This window comes from Antechinus flavipes, chromosome 6 (genome assembly GCF_016432865.1).
Source record: "Antechinus flavipes isolate AdamAnt ecotype Samford, QLD, Australia chromosome 6, AdamAnt_v2, whole genome shotgun sequence".
Classification (NCBI taxonomy): Eukaryota; Metazoa; Chordata; class Mammalia; order Dasyuromorphia; family Dasyuridae; genus Antechinus; species Antechinus flavipes.
This window is the reverse complement of record NC_067403.1, coordinates 67,096,639-67,117,889: the sequence shown is the minus strand read 5'-3', so window position 1 is coordinate 67,117,889 and position 21,251 is coordinate 67,096,639. Positions and strand designations below refer to the sequence as shown.

The 21,251-nt window shown below is 34.0% G+C and overlaps 1 protein-coding gene across 1 annotated transcript in view; it reads left to right on the top strand.

The window, feature by feature from the left end:
- Positions 1-21,251, top strand: part of MGAT4D (MGAT4 family member D) — a 116,724-nt gene that overhangs the window by 88,311 nt on the left and 7,162 nt on the right. The window contains exons 8-11 of the mRNA XM_051964597.1: positions 11,075-11,186; positions 15,009-15,139; positions 17,914-18,021; positions 20,042-20,235. Of these exons, the coding sequence (XP_051820557.1) occupies positions 11,075-11,186; positions 15,009-15,139; positions 17,914-18,021; positions 20,042-20,235 (545 nt within the window). The remainder of the gene's footprint in view (positions 1-11,074; positions 11,187-15,008; positions 15,140-17,913; positions 18,022-20,041; positions 20,236-21,251) is intronic.

The following is a 21,251-nucleotide window of genomic DNA, read 5'->3' as shown; positions in this document are numbered from 1 at the left end:
ATCCTCTGGTTCTACTCTTTTATTATGCAAATATGAAAAAAATCAACTCTAAATAAGTGACATGATTAAACCACATAGCAAGACATGGTGTTGGGAATAGATGTAGAATTTGAAATTCCAAATTCCTCACCCAGTGCTAAGTTAAGGACTAAGCTTGTGAGTAACAAGCCATTTAAAATAATGCAAAAGAAGAAAGCTAATATAGGTTAAACACATGCAATTCTTCTAAACATACTTCCACATTTTTCATCCAGTGCAAGAAAAAATCAGATTAAGAGGGGAAAAAAAAGAAAAAAAAAAACAAACAAAAAGTATCAACAATTAAAAACAGTGAAAATACTATGCTTTGATCCACATTCAGTCCCCATAGTTCTCTCTCTGGATGTCGCTGGCTCTCTCCATCACAAATCTTTAGGAATTGACCTGAATCAACTCAGTGGTGAAAAGTCAATCCATCACAGTTGATCATCACTTAATCTTCTTGCTGAGTACAGTGTTCTCTTACTTTTAGCATCAGTTCATGTAAGTCTTTCCAGGTAGAGCAATAGTTCTTTTTTAAAAAAAAAACTCTGTATAAATATTTATTCTTTTTTTTTTTTAATTTACAAGTTATATGCATAGGTAATTTTACAACATTGACAATTGCCAAACCTTTTGTTCCAATTTTTCCCTCCTTCCCCCCACTCCTTCCCCTAGATGGCAGGATGACCAATACATGTTAAATATGTTAAAGTATAAATTAAATACAAAATAAGTATACATGTCCAAACTGTTATTTTGCTGTACAAAAAGAATTAGACTCTGAAATAGTGTATAATTAGCCTGTGAAGGAAATCAAAAATGCAGGCAGACAAAAATATAGGGATTGGAATTCAATGTAATGGTTCTTAGTCATCTCCCAGAGTTTTTTCACTGGGGGTAGCTGGTTCAGTTCATTACTTAGAGCAATAGTTCTTAAAATTTGTATTCTGGACCCACAAGGAGCCTGTCAATACATTTTAAAGATGTCTATGGAGTAAAGTAAAATTTCTTTTAAAAATTTTTCATTAAACTTTTAACTGAAATTTATCATTTTCTTGAGCTAGGAATTTTAAAAATTAAAAAAAACCTCACTATTATAATAGAGAAGGGATCCATCCAGAGGCTTCAAAAAACTGCCAAATTGTCCAGTAACACAAAATAGTTCAAGAACACTTGTTCAAGAGCCAAGACCAACATGGCAGCCTGGGTGATGGGGGTTAAGTGGACATGACACTTGAATTTAAAGTCATTGGCTAACTGGAAGCAATATGAGGCATGAGTGTCCAGAAAGGTATAAGAAATGTTGATACCTGTAGCTTTATATACATGTGTAATGGTCAAAGGTTACAGGGTATTGGAAGGAAAATGCAGTGGAAAGATAATCATAATTTACTTTCTTTATAGAATTTCCCTAAACTTAGCCTCTTTTTAGAATCTCTGGCTCACATACTTTTAGCCTAGTACTATTGCAGAAAGATGTTAGATACTCTTTAGCCTCCTTTAAATTTTATGAAATAACATCATTTTATTTGAATTATAATTCTATATAATGGAATACTTCGTTGCCAAATAAACACAGGTCTTCCTGGGATATTTTTCTAGGTCATTGTTAACTTTCATAGTGAAAATACATCATTGGCAACAATTATTTCTACCACAGTTCTTTGTTTCTCATAGTACAAAGAGCCTTTTTATAGGATTTAAATGATCCTTTTGAAAAAGAAAAAGACTGAATTATCTGTATGTTTATTCAACAAGTATAATTTTCTTTCCTTATCAGGTTTGACTTTCTGTAGCCAAATGACAGCATAACTGCTATATCCTTGTTCCTCGTTGTGAAATAACATCATTATTGTGTTCTTTTATCAGAGAAAAAAGTGTCAAAAGGTTATTTCGCACCAGTAATCTACTTGTAGATTTCATGAAGTGGAATAAATGAGAAAAAGCTTACTAAATAATTCTTGTATCCTCTAAAAAGTGTATTTAACTTTTAATCTTCAGGGAAAATTTCAGTGAGAACAAATTATTTCATCTTTATTTTCAGTGTCATTATCCAAATTTCTGGAATTGAAATCTAAAAAAACGATGGGGCTTTAGACCATGGGATGTTTTGAGTTTGGTTGAATCATCAGGTTCAACCATACTTTTGAGACTTTTAATAATTGTATATATATAAGTCTCTTGTTTTAATAGAGTGAGTTCTTTTACCAATGCATATTACAACTCATTTATTTATGTCTTTGCATTCACTTAAATTCTTGCCCTTATTCTTCGGTGAATATGCTGCAGAAGACTCAACTAATGAGCTAGAGTCCTTCCTTTGGTTCTTTTAACAGACCAAAGCTATCCTTTTATAAATTATTACTTTCCTTTGTCATTACTTTTCCCTTTCATCACCTCTTTTCCCATCATTCATATCTCAGTGATGCATTTTATGTCATTTCTTCCATTTTAGTTATTGTTACAGTCTCCTTATTGCTAGCAGATGCCTTCTGTTGTCCTTTAAATAATGTACAGATCTTATTCTTCTATGGTCCTGATGTTGCACGATCTGTAACCATGCCATTATTGTAAAGATGTTGGTGTAAAGCCGACATGAAGTTGCTTGGAATCATTGAAGATGCTGTGAGATAAAGATGTTGTTGGACAAACTCAATAGGTTTCCTTTACAAGCGTATGACATAATTCATCTGAATAACAGGCATTCCTCATCCATTTGGGGTTTCCTAAGTGAACTGCTAGACTGACAATAATAATAGCTAAGATTTATAAAAGCTCTGTGGTTTTGAAAATAATTTTATATATTCATATATTTACATGTATTTATATGTTTTGTATTTATATATTATATATAATATATATGTTCATACATCTAACTGATAATATATATATATATATATATATATATAGAGAGAGAGAGAGAGAGAGAGAGAGAGAGAGAGAGAGAGTTTAACAATAATTCTATGAGATAGGTTCCCCCTTCTCTTTTAATTTTTTTTTTTTTGCACAGATGAGGAAATGGAGTCAGAAAGGTTTTAAATGAATTGTCCAGGACCACACACCTGGAAATGGCTGATAGAATTTAATCTTAAATCTTTCCAACTGCAAAGACAGCACTCTATTCACTGACACATTTGAGTGAATATAGATCTTTTCAAGGAGGCACTACAGTGTTTTGAAATTGAATCAGCATTATAAATAGTCCTTGTTAGGGGAATCTCCTCACCTGTAGGGAATCTTTCTTGTATTTAGTATGTCTCCCACTACAATGGCAAACACATTTAGAAAATATTTATTTTCCTGTTTAGTGCTGTGATTGGTAAAGATAATTAGTCATTGAACTGAGATACCACTATGGTTGAGGCAGTTAGCTGGCACAATGCATAGAACACTGAATGGGATATGGTACATAGAACATTGTGCATGGTTAGATAAAACTGAATTCAAATCTTGCCTCATAGGTACGAGCTGTGTGATCCTGAGCAAGTCTGCCTCAATTTCCCCAAATGTAAAATGGGATAAAAGCACCTATTCCTCAGAATTGATGTGAAGATAATAATTATAAATTATTATAATTTAAATATATAAATTATATATTAAATTATAATTTATTTATAATTATAATATAAAAATAAAATAAATTAAATAGATAAATTTACATTATAAAATAAATAATTATAAATTACTTAAAACAGTGCAAACATTCATATTAAGCACATAGTAGGTGCTTAAAATATGCTTGTTCCCTTTTCCTCTTTTATCTATCAAAGAATCCTGTTTAAAATTTTTAATAGCCTTTTTTAAAGTTTCAAAATACATGCAAAGAGTTTTCAACACTCACGCTTGCAAAACCTTGTATTGCAAATTTTGTTCTTTTTCTTCCAATATATTTTAAACTTGTGCTATTCTTCTCTACATATTCCCACATTTATGTTTGATCCTAATATATACAAGACCAAGAGATTGTTGAAGGGCAAGCTCTAGGAAAACTAAGAGAATTGGTTTGAAGGAGAAACTTTAAAGATTCATTTTGCAATCTGGAGTAAAGTATTTTATGATTAATCCACATGCACACACATACACATACATCCATTGATTCTTTTATTATCTATTTCTTACTCAATTCTCTAACTGTGGAGATGTGGTCTCTTACATCACTGCTCTGCAGGACCCAATTCTGTCTTGTCTACTCCACTACCCCTTAGGCTCTTAACTTGGATATATTCACATGAAAGTAATCTCTGGTAACAAATCTAATTGTTCCCATTGAGACACTTTCTAATGCCCTTTTTAGTCATCTTTCATTTTAACCTCTGTAGCTTATGATATTTCATTATTTGTATCAAGAAGATACACTGTGGGAAGAACACTACTATTCAAAATGTGAGACTTTAAATACTTTAGTATCATCGAAGGCACGGGGCAATTTTCTGCAAGCAACCTGGAGTTCTGTGCCTCTAGACCTGAAGAATGTCAAAGAATAGATGATAGATTAATGTCAGATTGCAAAATAGGGTTATGGTGACATGCTATAGGATCTTAGAACTTAAGAACCTCCTTATCTAGAACTTGGTTTCTGTTAACATAATTTTTGAGGATCCGGGATCACCTATACATTACAATGAGCCATTAAAAGCTGTATTACACCAAAAGGAACTCTAGAGTTAGAAGACTGATTCCAAAGTGACTTCTGATGTTCATCACTTCACATCTATGGCTTCATTTTCCTTGTCTATAAAATGAAAAGAGTTGCAGACTAGATGATCTCTGAGGTCTCTTTCAGTTCTAAAGATGATACCAGAGGGACTTTAGTAGCTCTCTGCTATTATTGAAGTGATTGCATAAAGAGCATATTTGTTTAAACTCTTATGAATTTTTCAAAGAAAAGGGAATTCGTAGCAGCACTTTATGATCTCTTTAATAGCAAAGAACTGGCTCTAAAATAGATGCCCATCCATTTAGGAATGGCCAAAAATTGTGCAACAGGATTATCTATGCCTTTAGAAATGGAAAATACTGTGAATTTAGAGAAGCAATAATGAATTAATACAGAATGGAAGAAGTAGAAAAAGAAATCATCATCCACAATAGCTAAAATCATAAAAAGAAGTTGAATATCGAATGAAAAAAAAATTATAAAGCTTGGGAATGGAAAACATAACCTTATCCTCTCTTCTTTGTAAAGATGATGAGTTTGGAATATTATATAGGCAAAAACATACTTGGATAGATTGTTTTTTTTTTTTTATCATTTTTTTTCTTTTTTTTTTCCCCCATTGTCTTCACTATAAATTATAAGGAGACTCCAGTTGGAAATTGGGATTTTAGAGGGCCACAGATAGTGGGGGAAGAGGGGGAAGGAGAAGGGGAGGAGGAGAGGGATGAGGAGAGAGAGAGTTAATTTCTGTATGTAGAACAGTAAAAAACCAAGAATGTTCACTTTAAGGTCTATTAACATCTCATTAAACTGAATCCTAAAGTTCAGAGCTAGGCTCAGAAAATCTGTTATCTGTTAAAGCTTTAAAAAAACCTGACCTACATCAAGAAATTTATGAGTCCCCCAAATACTTCCAGTGAAATTATTCAGATATGAGAAATGAGGGTGAGAGATTCCCTAGGCTTCTTGGGAAAGAATGTAGGTGAGATTTGTGGCAAAAAAAATGGGTTTATTACACTGAAAAACACAGGCCAAATCCTGAAAGGATTTTTAGCCAAGATTTTGGGTTCAGCCTTTGATTATATTGGATTTTTTGGCCCAAGGCTAGGGAGCAATCTCCAGGTGAATTTGAGGGACTAATTTTCAATTCAGTAAAGGGTGGTGATTATGCCCCAGGCCAAGATCTCCAATTGAATTGTAGGTGGAGATCTCCATGGGAGTTTCTTCTAGGAACAGGGGATTGGGGCTCTTCCCAGAGGCTAGGAGGGATTGAGATTTTAGGGTTTCTCTAACCCAGGTCCACACCCCCAAAAGGTCAGGGGGACACAGTTTACATCAGAATGTTTGAACTAATAGATTGCATGTATAAACTTAGAATGTTTTCATTTTTAAAATGAATATTTGATCAACAGTTAAATTTTAATCAAATTGAGGAAATAACACTTTATATGTGAAAATATTCTCCAGGCTATAAAGGAAATGGCTTTTTGTTTAGTATCCTGAGGCTGTGTTTTGCTCAAATTTTTAAGAGCTTTTTCTTCCTTCTTCAAATCAAAACTTCCTCAGCAGAGTTGAGAAGAAATGAGGAAATGGTTAACAGCTATGAACCGAAAGGAATGCCATGACGAGCAAAGCTTTCCGATGCTTTAGATCATTGGCCGGCAATTGTGGCACTGCTAGCTTATTCAATATAATCAATAATTCTGGTAGTATTGCATTGACAAATGTATTTTCTTTTTCTGGCCTTTATTTCACCCATCTGCAAGATGGAGGGGAAAGAAATCCCACAAAAAATATTGTTTCATCTACAGGCAGGAGATTGGGAAATTTTATTCATAATCCCAAAGCCTACCTCTCCACCATTATCACCCCTCAACTTCTGCCTTCATTTCTGTGTCCTTGAGTATATTTAGAAAGAGTTCTGTTACTGATCTTCCAATTTCACTGTGATGAGGTTCTGGGTTATGTCCCCAAATGATGAGGTTCGGGGTAGGGCAGGAAGTTGTGGGAATCCGTTTGGTCGGCGCAGAGGTCCTTCAGGAATGAATTTATGAACCTGAAAGTTAAACTGGCAAAAGAAATTTATTATTGACATTGGGAAGTCAGCCTTTGCTAGAAAGACAGAATTCCTTGGTGGCAAGGTCCTGACGTAGAAGTAAAGATTCTAGTTGAGGAGTCTGGCAGAGAGAGCTTTTCTAGCAGAGAAAGAGAGATTTTCTAGCAGAGAAATTCTGTATAAGAGAAATCACAATAGAGAGGTGAATAAGGTTTTGTAAGGAAAATTGGTGAGAAAGAGATAGTAACATTGGAAGAGAATAGCATTTCAGCTGACAAAGGATTGCAGTTTATGCCAAGAGGGGAGAGAGGTTATTTGGCATGACATGTTAGGTCCTCTGCAAGAAGATGGGTTGAAGGAAACTTGTTTTATGAGCAGCTCTTGGTGGGTGCTGGGAGCAGTTTGAGCTGGAATTAGAATACAGAATCTTGGAATTGAATGAGTGTCTCTGGGCTAACCTCCAACATAAGAGTTGGAATCTCCAGCTCAGGCTAAGTAGGAGAGGTCTTGGATTCAACCAGCCCCACCCAGATAACAGAATGAAACCACTTTATCTTGATGCCCTGGGGCAGGTCTCAGGGGAGAGCTTAGAGTTCTCCCCAAAGTCAGAGAGAAGGAAAAAGACTCAGGATTCCCCTCCTCAACTGTATTGCTGCTGTCCTTGGTGGTTGCATTCTGAGCATTATACCATTTGGAACACATTATGCCATTCCCTCTTTCATTTTCTGGTGAGTGTGGAATAATCTTGTGTTATTAGAATTTCATTTACTTTGTATTTTTTCCTGATCAATAGCAAAATTTATTGTTCCTAAACTGAATTGATAAATTTAAGATACTTTATTTTGTAATTAGCTGTCTTTTTTATTTTTATTTTTTTGTTTGTTTTCATTTTGTTTTCTGGAGGTAATCTATGTATTCATTCAAATGATTTTTCCTTTTTTGTGTTCAGGAGTTGGGAGTTTTCTTGTACTATTTCTTGTATTATTTTGTAATGCCAGAGAAACTGAGCAAGAGAGAGATTAGAAAACAATTTAATAATTTATTTAAAAGAGAGAGATTTACTGGGACCAAATGGATCCATGGATTGGTCCCAAGGCTGAATGAGACTATAGTCTCAAAGAATCCAGCATTGAGTGTCAGATACAAGATTCTTTTATAGGGTAATAAGAACAATGACATAATGGGGGAGGTACCTGAATGGGGGGAAGCATGTAGGATGACTTCATTTTGACTTCTGCCTTTGGTAAAAGGCAGATGTTTTTAGGGGAATAGGTTATAGACAAAAATAACAGATAAAATAGGCACCAGCAGTGGCAAGTATGAAATAAAGTTGGCAGAGCATATAGTTCACAAGGAAAAAGATAAGTTTCCCAGAGGAACTCATAGTTAACCAGGGGAAACCACTCCTCTGTGTGGTGAGAGTAAACCATTGACTGGTGGATTAGACTAAGAGTTAACTAGAGTAAGGAGAAAGGCTCCATTAAAGGGAAAGTAATATGAGGGAAAGAGAATACTTCATAGTATTCATAGTGGGCTTAATCCAGAAAAGAATTTAGCAAAGATCTTCTTCATAAACAAAATTTTTAATAGGGCAAATATAGCCTTGGGGATTTCCCAAGGGTAAAGGTTTGAACTTGAGAGGGAGGGACCAGGTCTCAAACTTGTCTAAAGATAAGCTATTCAATATCTCAAAGGTTATTTAAAGTTACCCAGAGAATTCCTCTGGAGTCAGAAAGGGGCTGATTGACCATCTTCCCCTATCTCTACTCCCATCCCTAAGTCCCAGAAGATAAAATAATTGGGAAAAACTGAAAACTCTTAGTTTATCTCCTTGTTTAAATATTCACCAATTAAGATTGCTAGAGGGAGGTCCTAATAATGAAATTATAGCCAATCAGAAGAAAATTGCACCTAGGTAAAACTCTTATCTCTTCCCCCCCCTCCCCCCACCTCCTCCATCTCTCATTCTGGGTCTTTGGTGTGAGTGAGGACCATCATTGACTTCTCCTTTATTAACAGATCACTACTATTAATAAATGATATTACACTTGGAGAAGTGGCCCTAATGTTATATATTGGTTAAAATTTCCCCAGAACAGTGGCTTACAATCTAGTAGCCAGTCAATCAGTAATAAAATATTTATTAATTTTTTTAATGGACAATGGAAGTTGATTTCCTTCTTATATAATCTGGGAATTCTCTTATAATAGAATTATCTGATGATGGCTTCTTCCTAACTGGGGAATACAGAAAGTCACATCATTATTGTATTCAGATTTTTTTGACTTCTGGGAGACTTACATTTCTCAGGTTGTACACTTCCTATCCTCAAAATCATTATGTTTCACTTAAATGGAATGCATGTTTTCTCTTATTACTACTTTTCATTTCTCCTCTTCTAGATTATCCTTCACTTCTTTAGTCTTATAATTCCTAATGAGTTGCCCTCTGTTTTGTTTCTTGGTGAAACTTTTACATATTCACATTTTTTTTTATTCTGCCAATTATTTCTGCTCTATTGGCCATAAAGTCTGTATTCATAATTTTCATTTGTCCTTTAAAAAACTGGGGAATAGTGTATTGTGGTTTGGTATTCTCCTCAAATTCCAAATTCCCCTCTCTCATCAAATGTGGAATTGTTTTCTTTTGTCTTATAGTATTTATTTATATGTGCCAGAACCTGTTTATTAGATCTGGAATGTGGAAGCCTATGTTCTTTTCGGGTCAATGTTATCACTATTGATTTGTCTGTATACTTAAGGTTTTTGAGTTTTCGTCATCCTAAGATCTTTAATCATTTCAATCTTTCCCCCCATTTTTTCCAATATTTTTCACTTCTAACTCCCTACCTCTTCTGGTGAGTTCCCTGGGGGCTGGATCTCAAAGCATCCCAGCCTCTTTCCCAACTTGGCAATTCGTGGTGCAGCAGCCAAGATTTCGAACCATTCAATGACTTGGGTAGAAAGAAGTAGCTCCAACTGGATACTGGACTTTCTCTCAGGCTTAGTGGAATGACAGACAGCTCAACATTGCCTCCTATTGTCCTGTCCCATTCCCTCTGTTTCTCCACTTTCCTGTAGAGATGCTTTTCAGCACAGAACACTGCTAAGACTGCTGGTTTTCCTGGATTCTGGAATATTTCTATAGTTTACAACTTGAATCTCCAAACAATGGAAAAATGGAAAGGGGGGGGAGGGAAACTAGTTGGTATAGAATAATCTTGTATTATTAGAATTGCTTTTACTTTCATTTGAAGGTCTTTTATCAGTCTATGTTTTGGGTTGGCTAGTTCAGTCTTGTGACTGGTTAAGGTAGTGGGCTGTGAGGGAGAAGATGCTGAGTGATTTCAAGGTAGGCATTAGTTCCTGGAGGGGTTTTTAAAATATTCTTTTTTGGGTTCTTAGTGTCCTAGACCATGGTGGTAGCTAAATTGTTTTATATGTGATGCATAATTTCTGTTTTGGTGAGATCTGAGAGATCCTGAAGATCAGAGGCAATGTCTAATTCTCCTGTTGTTGGTCACATGATTGGTCTGCTTAGATATGCATTTCTTATCATAGGATTATAGATTTAGAGTTGGAAGTGACCTTAAGGTTAAGTGACTCTCTCAGGTTCTCACAATAGGTGTCTGACTAAACTAATTAAACGCCTTTTTTTTCTTCTAACCTCAAATCCAATGTAATTTCCAGTATACCGTGCCGTCTAGATATTTTGTTAGCCTTAATGAGTTCTCTCAGTCTCTACCCCAGTTAGTAAAGTTGTTTCTCTGCCCTCAAGGCCCTAGTCATGGAGGTCCAAACCTCCTTGAGTGCTTTTTATGAGGCTTCCTTCCTTCCCTCTCTACCCCCCCCCCAACAAGGAAAAAAAAACCAGCTCTATTAAATTACCCAATTCATTTTCATTATCCCTTTGTCTTGATCAGAAATATTCAGCAGCCCCACTACTTGAACCTTTGACAAATGATAATATCTAACATAAATAATGTCTTGATACTTCACCAATGCAGTTTTATGTATGGTATTCAATTATTAGAACTACAAGAATGAGAATGAAAAGAAGTGGGGAAAAAAATTTGTCACTGAATGATAATGATTGGGAAGAAAAGGGGGATAGCAATTTAATCTGTCTACTTTCACTATAGGAAAATAAATTTATAATTCTTTAGATGAGTGAGAGTAAAACTAATAGTAAAAATAATTCACTTGTCAAATTGTATTCTATTTTTCCTCTTGTTAAAGCAAGTGAATGCATTTCAGACAAAGTTCATTTTACATATTTGTTATAGACCATGAAGGACTAATATCATTTGGGTATTGCTTCTTTTTTTTTTTTTTTCCAGCTAGAAGATGATATCATAGCCAAACCAAAATACTTTATGGAGATGAAGGATTTTGCACTTGGGCAAACCTCTGATTGGATTGTACTTGAATTCTCAAAACTCGGGTTTATTGGTAAGTAATTTCTTGACTTGGTTGAAGCCAATTTTTTTAAACAGCCATTAATGATGATAAGAATTTTAAGAAGAGACTTAGTATTGAACAAATAATAGAGATATAACAAGAAATAATTCCAATGAAATTGATCATTTTAACAAAATGTTTTAATATTAGCATCCCAAATATACATACATATTATACATAAGTTAGTTTTGGGTGAGGTTTTTGTGTTTGTTTTTTTTATGAAGAAGCCATTGTGCCATATCTAAAGAGGTTTAATTTAGTTTCATCCACACACAGCAATCCAAAAATAGTAGTGATATTTTGGGTAGATATATGCCTGCAAATGTTAAAGGAAAATTTCTTCTATTAAATAACCTTTTTTTTCAAATAATTTCTACCATAATAAAAATAAGAGCTAATGTTTATAAAGCTTGTTAAAGTTTCCACTTAACATTATTTCATTTGGTTCTTCTAGCCACCCTTCAAGGTAGATACTGTAATTATATCCATTTTATAAGTAAGAAAACTGACTTCTCAACACAAAATCCAGGTCTCTGTTCCCTATATCACCTATCTGTGAAACATGCAGAATTATAATAAATGATGACTTAATTTAGCTCTCTTAAGGAAGTAAAGGGGATCAAAGGAAGTATCCAGACTGCTATTCAACAGAAATTGGGAGTAACATGACAGTAAAAGAAAAGGCAAGACTGTATTGTTTTGCTCTGTTTTCTCTGTTAAGGATGACCTTTGCACTGGCAAGAAACAAAACCTAAACCAAAACAAAAGATCAATAGGGAGTTGCAACCCAAGAAAATTAAATGGATCTAGATAACCTTGATGAGGTCATGTCACTAAGTCTAGACTGACCATATTTCATCAGTATGGAAGGAAATGGGAAATGTAATCTTCAGAACTCCTTGTTGCTTCTAGTATAAAGGAAAGTACCTCATCCTGGCATTTCAGGCCTCTCATATATCAGGCAAATTGGCTTATTATCTGTTCCTTGAATTCAATCTGCCGTCTCCTATCTTCATGCCTTTGTACATGAAGTTTGCCTTCTATTTCTAGAATGTTTGTCCTGATCATTTCCTTGCCTTAGAAACCTTTACTTTCCTCAGAGTTCAGCTTAATTGTTAGCAATGATTATTGGTAGAAAACTTTTCTGCTTTCACAACTAATAGTGTTCTCTCCTTCCTGAAATAGTTTTGTATTCACTTTTCTCTGAAAGAGAAGCAGCCTGGTATAATGGATGAGGGAATTGGCTTTAAAGCTAGAAAGATCTGATTTCAGATTTGTTCTTGAGACTCTTAACCAAGACTCTCAAAGATTTAAGTTTGTTTTTTATTCTTTAAAAAACATTTTTTAACATTTATTTTCTTAAATTTTGAGTTTCAAATTGTCTTACCTCTAGCCCTTTGATGGAGAAGGCAAGCAATATGATATGTGAAGTCATGCACAACATTTTTCTTTATTAGTCATGTTGGTAAAAATTTAAAAAAAGTTTTAAAAATTTCAATGTAATTTAATTTTCCAGATAAATATAAAGATAATTTTCAGCATTTATTTTTATAAGGTTTTGTATTCCAGTATGCCCAAAGGGCTATCAAATTGTGCATTCCCTTTCATCCAGGAGTCTCTCTACTGGGCCTCTATCCCAAAGAGATCTTGAAATAGGGGAAAGGACCCACATGTGCAAAAATGTTTGTGGCAGCCTTCTTTGTAGTGGCTAGAAACTGGAAACTGAGTGGATGGCCATCGATTGGAGAATGGCTGAATAAATTATGGTATATGAATGTTATGGAATATTATTGTTCTGTAAGAAACGACTAGCAGGATGATTTTATAGAGGCCTGGAGGGAGTTACATGAACTGATGCTCAAGTGAAGTGTGTAGAATGATGAGATCATTGTACACGGCAACAAGATTATATGATGATCAATTCTGATGGACATAGTTCTTTTCAACAGGGAGCTCATTCAGTCTAGTTCCAATGGTCTTGTGATGGAGAGAGCCATCTGCATCCAGAGAGAGGACTGTTGTTGTTTGCTTGCTTTGTTTATTTTTCATATTTTTCCCTTTTGGTCTAATTTTTCTTGTGTAGCACGATAATTGTATAGAAGAATTATACATGTTTAACATATATTGGATTACTTACCATCTAAGAGAGGGGGTGAGGGGAAAGGAGAGAAAAAATATTTGGAACACAAAGTTTTGCAAAGGTGAATGTTGAAAACTATGCATATGTTTTGAAAATAAAAAAGCTTTAATTAAAAAAAAAAGATTTTGTGTTCCAAATTTTTCTCCCTTCCTCCTTTACCTTCCATCTTTTTAAAGCAAAGTAAGACACTCCAAGACAGCAAGCAATCTGATATAGATTGTACATGTACAATCATTTCAAAATATTTCCACGTTTGTCATGTTGTGCAAGAAAAATCAGACCAAAACAGGAAAAAAAAAAACCATAAGAAAGAAAAACAAACAAACAAAGGTGAAAATACTATGCTTCAATTCATATTCAGTCTCCATAGTTCTCTCTCTGGATGTGAATGGCATTTTCCATCCCAAGTGCATTGGAATTGAATCACTGCATTGTTGAGAAGAGCCAAGTCTGTCACAAGTGATCATCCCGTAGAATCTGGTTGTTGTATACAATGTTCTTGTCCTGTATACCTCACCCAACATCAGTTTATGTAAGTCCAGGATTTTCTGAAATCAGCCTCCTCACCATTTCTTATAGAATAATAATAATATTTTACTACCTTCATGTGCCATAATTTATTCAGCCATTCCCCAATCGAGGGGCATCCACTTAGTTTCCAGTTCCTTTCCACTTTAAAAAGGATTGCTATAAGTATTTTTGTACATGTGGGTCTTTTGCCCTTTTTAATGATCTCTTTGAAATACAGACTCAGTAGTGACAGTGCTGGATCGAAGGATATGCAGAGTTTTTACAGGTACTAGAAATACAAAGAAATAGCAACAACAACAAACAAAGCAGTCCCCAATCACAAGAAACATGCATTCTCTCCATTGGTACCATTTGGATGTGAGGAGAATTCAAGGAAGGCTCACATTGATATAAGGAGGGATCCCCAAGTAAAAATCTAATAACTACCAAAAATGAGAAACTGGGATTTTAATTCTAAGAAGGATTCTATAGAAGTTATTGTCTCTTGCAAACTTATCAAGCAGTGATCTTAGAAGATAGTGTCTTAACCTATCTATAGGAGGGAAGCAAGTGAGAAGATTCTAGAGGTGGAAAGAATCTTGAAGATCAATTCTATAGAGCAACTCATTATTCAGGTGAAGAAATTTGAGACTCACACAGGTGAATTAACTTAATCAAGGTTGTAAGCCTTTTTGAGCCTCAATCGTAAAGCCTTAAAGATCATTTTCTTCCCCACTCCACTACAACTCAATCTGTACTAGCCTCAGGCTGTCATAACTTTATATTTAAAGGAATCCTTTAAAATTTTTACCTCTAGGTAAATACCATTCTTATTGCCATCATCTTTGAATAATTATTCATGGTTAAAGCTTCTTTCCAAGCTTAGCCCATAAACTGATTCCTACACTTAGCTTCCTGGAATCCTGTTAGCTATTCCTGTCTCCCCCCAAATTTATAATTTCTTGGTATATATATTGCATTATTTGTATTCCTGTTGCTTTTTCTGGTAAGATGTAAGTGCTCCTTTGAGGACAGGAACTATCATTTTTGTTTTTGTATTCCTTAGTTTAGGTGCATATTAATTGATGGTTATATGATATTTATGTGTATAATGTGCAGTTTTCACACTTAATTGGATTAATTATGTCTTTTGTTTCCCCTAGGAAAGCTGTTTAAAACCAAAGATTTACCTTTGATAGTGCAATTTTTAATAATGTTCCACAAAGATAAACCTGTAGACTGGCTTTTGGATCATTTATTTTATGTGAAAATATGTAACCCAGAAAAAGATAATGTGAGTATGTCTTTGTTTTATAGAATATCAAGTATTGACAAAATAAAGTGACACTATCCAGCTATGAAAATGTCACTAGTCACGTTGAATCCCTTACTGAAATAGAAAAGATGTCTTTCCTGATTTTACTTCACCCTTCTTGCTTCCCAAATTAGTTTGTGAATATGTTGTATTCACTTAATGGTGTTCATATTTTATCCATCTTGTAAACTGTAAACTCCTCAAAAGCAAGGATTATTTTATTTTCTTTCACCTTTGTATTCTCAGTGTTTTTCATGTTGTAGGGACCTAGGATAAGACTAGAGACTAAACCATGTTTCATTGGTATAAGGAACTCCTGCATGAGAAGACCTTCTATTGAGAAGTCATTCTCTTTTTTGCAACTTAGAATTTTGTAGGCACCAGAAATAACAATGATCACCCATGGCAGCACTTGAACACACTTAATCTAGATGAAATGTAACTGAGATTCCTTTGCCTCAATCTCTTATGTTCATCCCCAATTTCCACAGAAATTTCACATGGTTTGTAGTATAATGGAAAGTTTTAGAGTCAGGTTGTTACTCAGTTGTTTTTTAGTCACATCCAACTCTTCATGACCCTATTTGGGGTTTTCTTGGTAAAGACATTGGAGTGCTTTGCCATTTCCTTCTTCAGCTCATTTGACAGTTGGGGAAACCGAGGCAAGCAGGGTGAAGTGACTTGTCTGGTGTCACGAAGCTAGTAAATGAAATTGGGTTTGAGCTGAGGAAGAGGAGTCTTATTGTAAGCTTGGTGAGAGGATCTGGGTTCAAATCACAACCCTCATACTTATTGAAAAACTTGGACCTCAATTTATTCACCCTTCAAATCCCTTTGACATTTAATTATACATTTGATACAGGGTGAATTGCTTAGTGTCGCTCAGACTTGGACACTCTGTAATATTCTTGACATAATTTCATTTGGTGAAGTGAGTTCCTACATCTCTATAATCCCAGTTACTGGCACCAAGATCTGAGTCTCCTTGCTTAGGTTATAACCCACCTAAAATTCATCTGTAAAAGGAGGTTCACAATTCCTGTTGTGAACATGATAAAACTGTCTTAAGGACAGAGGAAACAATGAATGTATAAGTGTTTTATAAACTAAAACAGCATATAAGTAATGGCAGCAGTATTATTAAAATAAATGTATCTCTTACCTAGCCTATGTTATTCTAACATAACAGGGAAACAAACAGTAAGTCACTTATTTAGCACCTAGTTGACATAGTAGGTAAAGTGGCAGATGTGGAGTCAGGAAGCCTCATCTTCCTGAATTCATATGCAAGCTCAGGCACTTAGTAGCTATATGACCTTGGGCATGTCACTTCACCCTGTTTGCCTCAATTTCCTTAGATGTAAAATGAATTGGAAATAAAAATGCAAAGCGCTCCAAGTACCTTTGTCAAGCAAACCCTAAATTGGGTCATAAAAAATTGGACATGGCTAAAATAACTGAACACACAATATGTATCAGGCACTAGGAATAAAAAGACAGCATAAAAAGCCCTACCCTTAATGAGCTCAACATTATATTGGAAGAAAAACATGTACACTGATAAGTACATATTTACAAAATAATTTTTTTGGGGAAGGATATTAGCAACTAGGGAGAGAAAGATAGACTTCCTATAATTGGTTATATTTGGAGTTATCTTTGAGGGAAGCATTGATTCTCTGTAGCAGGATTTTTTTTTTTTTTGGTGGGGGAGATGCATTCCAGGGATGGGAGAAAGTTTGTACAGGGATGCCAACATGAAATAGCAAACAGACTCTACTTAATAGTTCCTGTAAAAATGTACATTGTATATACATACACATATTTAACCTATTTGCATATATATATTTATGTGTGTGTGCATAATAGATTTAAAGCAGCAGATTTTTTCATAAAAATAATAAAAAGATATGCATGTGTTATTTGTGATTCACATTATAGATGTTTTCAATGAATTAAAATATAATAAAATGTATTTACTATTCTATATTATTACTATTAAATATTAGGGGGAGACAGGTGATACAGTGAATAGAGGACCTGGCCTAGAGTCAGGGAAACTCATCTTCCTAAATTCAAATACAACTTCAGACACTTACTAGCTGTTAAGATTCTGAGCAAGTAATTTTACTGTGTTACATCAGTTTCCTTATCTGTAAAATGAATTAAGAGTAGGAAATAGTAAACTATTTCAATTTCTCTTCTAAGGAAACCCCAGATGGCATCACAAAAGGTTTGGACATGATTGAAATAACCACCATCACTAAAAATATGTTGAATTATAGTTTAAATGTTCTTTGACTTTTCAAAGCAATAGCCTGGGGTTATCTTTTTGTGCCTTGTTTCATTGTAGGATAAGTCAGTTTATAAATATTTATTCAGCACCTACTGCATGCTGTAAACTCTGCTAAGCACTGGGGATTCAAAAGAAGGGTAAAATCGTTCTTTGTCCTTGGGGACTTCACAGTCTAATGGAGAAAATAACATGCATAAAGTAAATATCATTCCATAGCCAGAAAATGTTGGCTAATAGAATTCTGCACAACAGTAAACGTAAGAGTATAAGCTTAGTTTAAAATTTTTGATTGTACAGGTTTTTCTCTTTAAAAGATATCCAGCCTCACTACCAAAGAAATATAAATTAAAATTATTTATTGGGAAATTACTCATACATCATAATTAATGTTATTAAAACATTTAAAGTTCTGTATTTTTATTTTTTCATTTGAAGATGATTTTTCTTCTTCCCCCAGCTTCATTGTGAAAAGCAAAAACAGATGTTACGCATTCAGTATAAACCTTCTCTCTTTCAACACGTGGGAATGTATTCATCATTGTCTGGAAAAATACAGGATTTGAAAGTAAGAGAGTTTCAATTTAAAAGTATTTCTGATTTTTTTTTTCACGTATTTTCTTCTCAGTAAATATCAGATAGCTATGATGAGTCACTTTGTTTTATAGTCTCGGCATAAAAAGAATAGTTTGGGGGTCAACAGAATTTGGTCCAAATTCTACCTTTGACATATAATTGCCATATGACTGATCATTTAGCCTCTGTACCTATGTGTAAAATGAGATAATTTATTGTATGGAATATTATATAAACTTTACAGCTTGATATAAATGTGTTTCATTTCACAAATGAAGTGCATTCAAAAGAAATTCTCCAGATGAAGATACTCCACATAAGCTGGTTTTTATTCTCCCCTTTCTCCCCACTACCCTACTTAATACTACCCTTTTTTTTTTTTTTTTTTTTTTTTTTTTTTTTTTTTTACAATTACATGGAATGTTCAACATTCATTTCTGTTAAGATTTTGAGTTCCAATGTTTTCTTCCTGTTTCCCTTCGTTCCCCTCTTCCCAAGGTAGCAAGCAATCTAATAAAGTTTATATATATATATAATTATTTAAACCACATTTTTTAATCAGACATGTGAAAGAAAAATCAAAACAAAAGGAAAAACCTCAAGAAAGAAAAAACCAGATTTTTTAAAAGTAAAAACATTATGCTTTTGCCACATTCAGTCCCTATAGTTCTTTCCTTGAATGTGGCTAACAAATACAATGTTGCTGTTACTGTATACAGCGTTCTCCTGATTCTGCTCATTTCACTTAGTATCATTTCATCTAAGTCTTCCCATGTTTTTCTGAAGTCAGTCTGCTCATTATTTCTTATAGCACAATAGTATTCATTTACAAACCACAGTTTATTGAGCAAGATTGTGTGATGATCAACTATGGTAGACTTAGCTCTTCTCAGCAATATGATAATCCAAGTTAATTCCAATAGTTTTTTGATAGAAAATGTCATCCATATCCAGAAAAATAACTATGGAGACTGAATGTGGATCAAAGCATATTATTTTCACACACACCCCCCTTTTATTTTTGGTTTTCGTTTCCTTGTGCTTTTTCTCTATTTTGATTTTTCTTTCACAGCATGACCAATATAGTAATATGATTAAAATGATTATACATGTATAACTGCTGTCAGAATTGTTTGCTGTCATGGAAGGCAGGGAAAAAAACATTTTGAATTCAAAATCTTAGAAAAATGAATGTTGAAAAGTATTTTTACATGTATTTGGAAAAATAAAATATTACTGGTGGAAAAAAGAATGTTGAAAACTATGTAAAATATTATTAAATGAAAAAATAAATAGAAGTAAAATTTATTTTTAAAACAAAATAAAAATTCTTGTAGAATCTTTTTTTTTAAATAACTTTTTATTGACAGAATTGTGGAATCTTTAAAGAATAAATAGACTCATCCAAAACTAGCATTTATTAAGCACCTACAAGGTAGGCAGTCTATCCTTGTGGAAGAAATCTAATACTGAAAATTATAATAGAGGGGCAGCTAGGTAGCACAGTGGATAGAGCACCAGCATTGAAGTCAGGAGGTTCTGAGTTCAAATCTGGTCTCAGACACTTAATACTTCCTACCTGTGTGACCCTGGGCAAATCACTTAACCCCAATTGCCTCAAAAAAAAAAAAAAAAAAAAAAAAAAAAAAAAAAAAGGAAGAAAGAAAGAAAAAGAAAAAAAAATAGAAAAGACTAAACAAGTCAATGATAACATGAGAAAGCAAAAAATATTAAAAATCAATACAATGGATGTAAAATATTGATATAAAAAAGAGGTCAAAGAGAGATAATTTAAGACTCAATAGAATTCCTGAAAACTTTGTTTTAAAAAAAAATCCTCAAGAAATCATGAAAATGGAGGAAAGGCTAAAAAATCGGGGATACAAAAATATAAAAGTCATTATTGCTTCACAAAAATAGGAGTGAAAATACTATTCAGTCTCTATAGTTTTCTCCCTAAATGCAGATGACTCTTTCCTATGTATTTTAGTTAATTTTCTTTTTGGTTATAGGATGTTGATTTTGGAAAAAATGAATTATATCCAATTCATACCAATCCACCTGCGAGTCTGCGTACTTCCTTAAAAGCCCATGAGCAGTATTCTTTGGAAAATGCTTATCTAAGAAGAGGATTTTTCTGGGCCATCTCTCCAAAAGCTGGCAACTATATCCTCATACAGTTTCATAACCCATTGAACATAAAGGAGTAAGTATTACTGCAAAAGAACTTACTTGTCAACATCACACCATGTTTTTTTGTTCTTTATTTTTTCTCATTATTATTCTTATTGACTAGCTTAACCTTGTGGACCATCCTCCCCTCCTGGATTCTTTCTCCTTTATGCATCTTTTAAACTCTTTTCTCTCCTGCTTCACTTCCTATTCTATCTGATTATTCCTTGCTGGTTCAAGCTCCCAATTTGAGGCTGATCCCCAATCCAAGGTTCTGCTCTTGTTCCTTGTTCACCATCTACTGTCAACTCCCCTGGGTTTAACCCAGTATCCTTACACATTTCAAGTGGAATGTCCAAGAAATCTCAGATTCAACATATCCAAAAGAGGACTCATTCTTTCCTCCTAAACCCTGTCTTCTTCCAAATTTCCTTATTTTGAAGACAATATTGTGTTTTTAGTCTCCCAGTCTCAAAACTGTAGTAACCAAACCTTACTTGCAAAATGTGGATGTTTCTGCCTGTCTCTTGGTTTTCGTACCTTTTCTCTCTACATACACAACTACCAACTTAGTCCAGAATCCAATCATCTCTCCTAGGTTCTCTCTCCTGACTAAGTCCTCTGTCTCATCCCTCTCCTCACTTCAGTTTATCTTACTTTTTGGCTGCTGAAATGATTTTTCTTAAACAATCTCTGGGCTTTCCTGTAGGAGAAAATGTAAATTCCTCTGCTTAATTGTTGAAGGCAGCACAAACCTATTTTTTTTCCAGATGGGTATCACACCATTTCCCACATTCTGTGATCCATCCAAACTGGCTGGCTTTCTCTCTGTATCTCACTTATGACACGCCACCCCCCTTTGCTGTACCTTTTTTTTTTTTTTAATGATCAAATGGAATATATATCAGGAATTGTTCAACAATTCAACAATTATTCAACAATAAGAAAACAATTAACAGAGTAAATTTTTAATTTCAAAATTGGAATAGATTAAACAAAAAACACTAAAAATATTTATATTAATTCTTAATAAACAACATAAAATAGTTA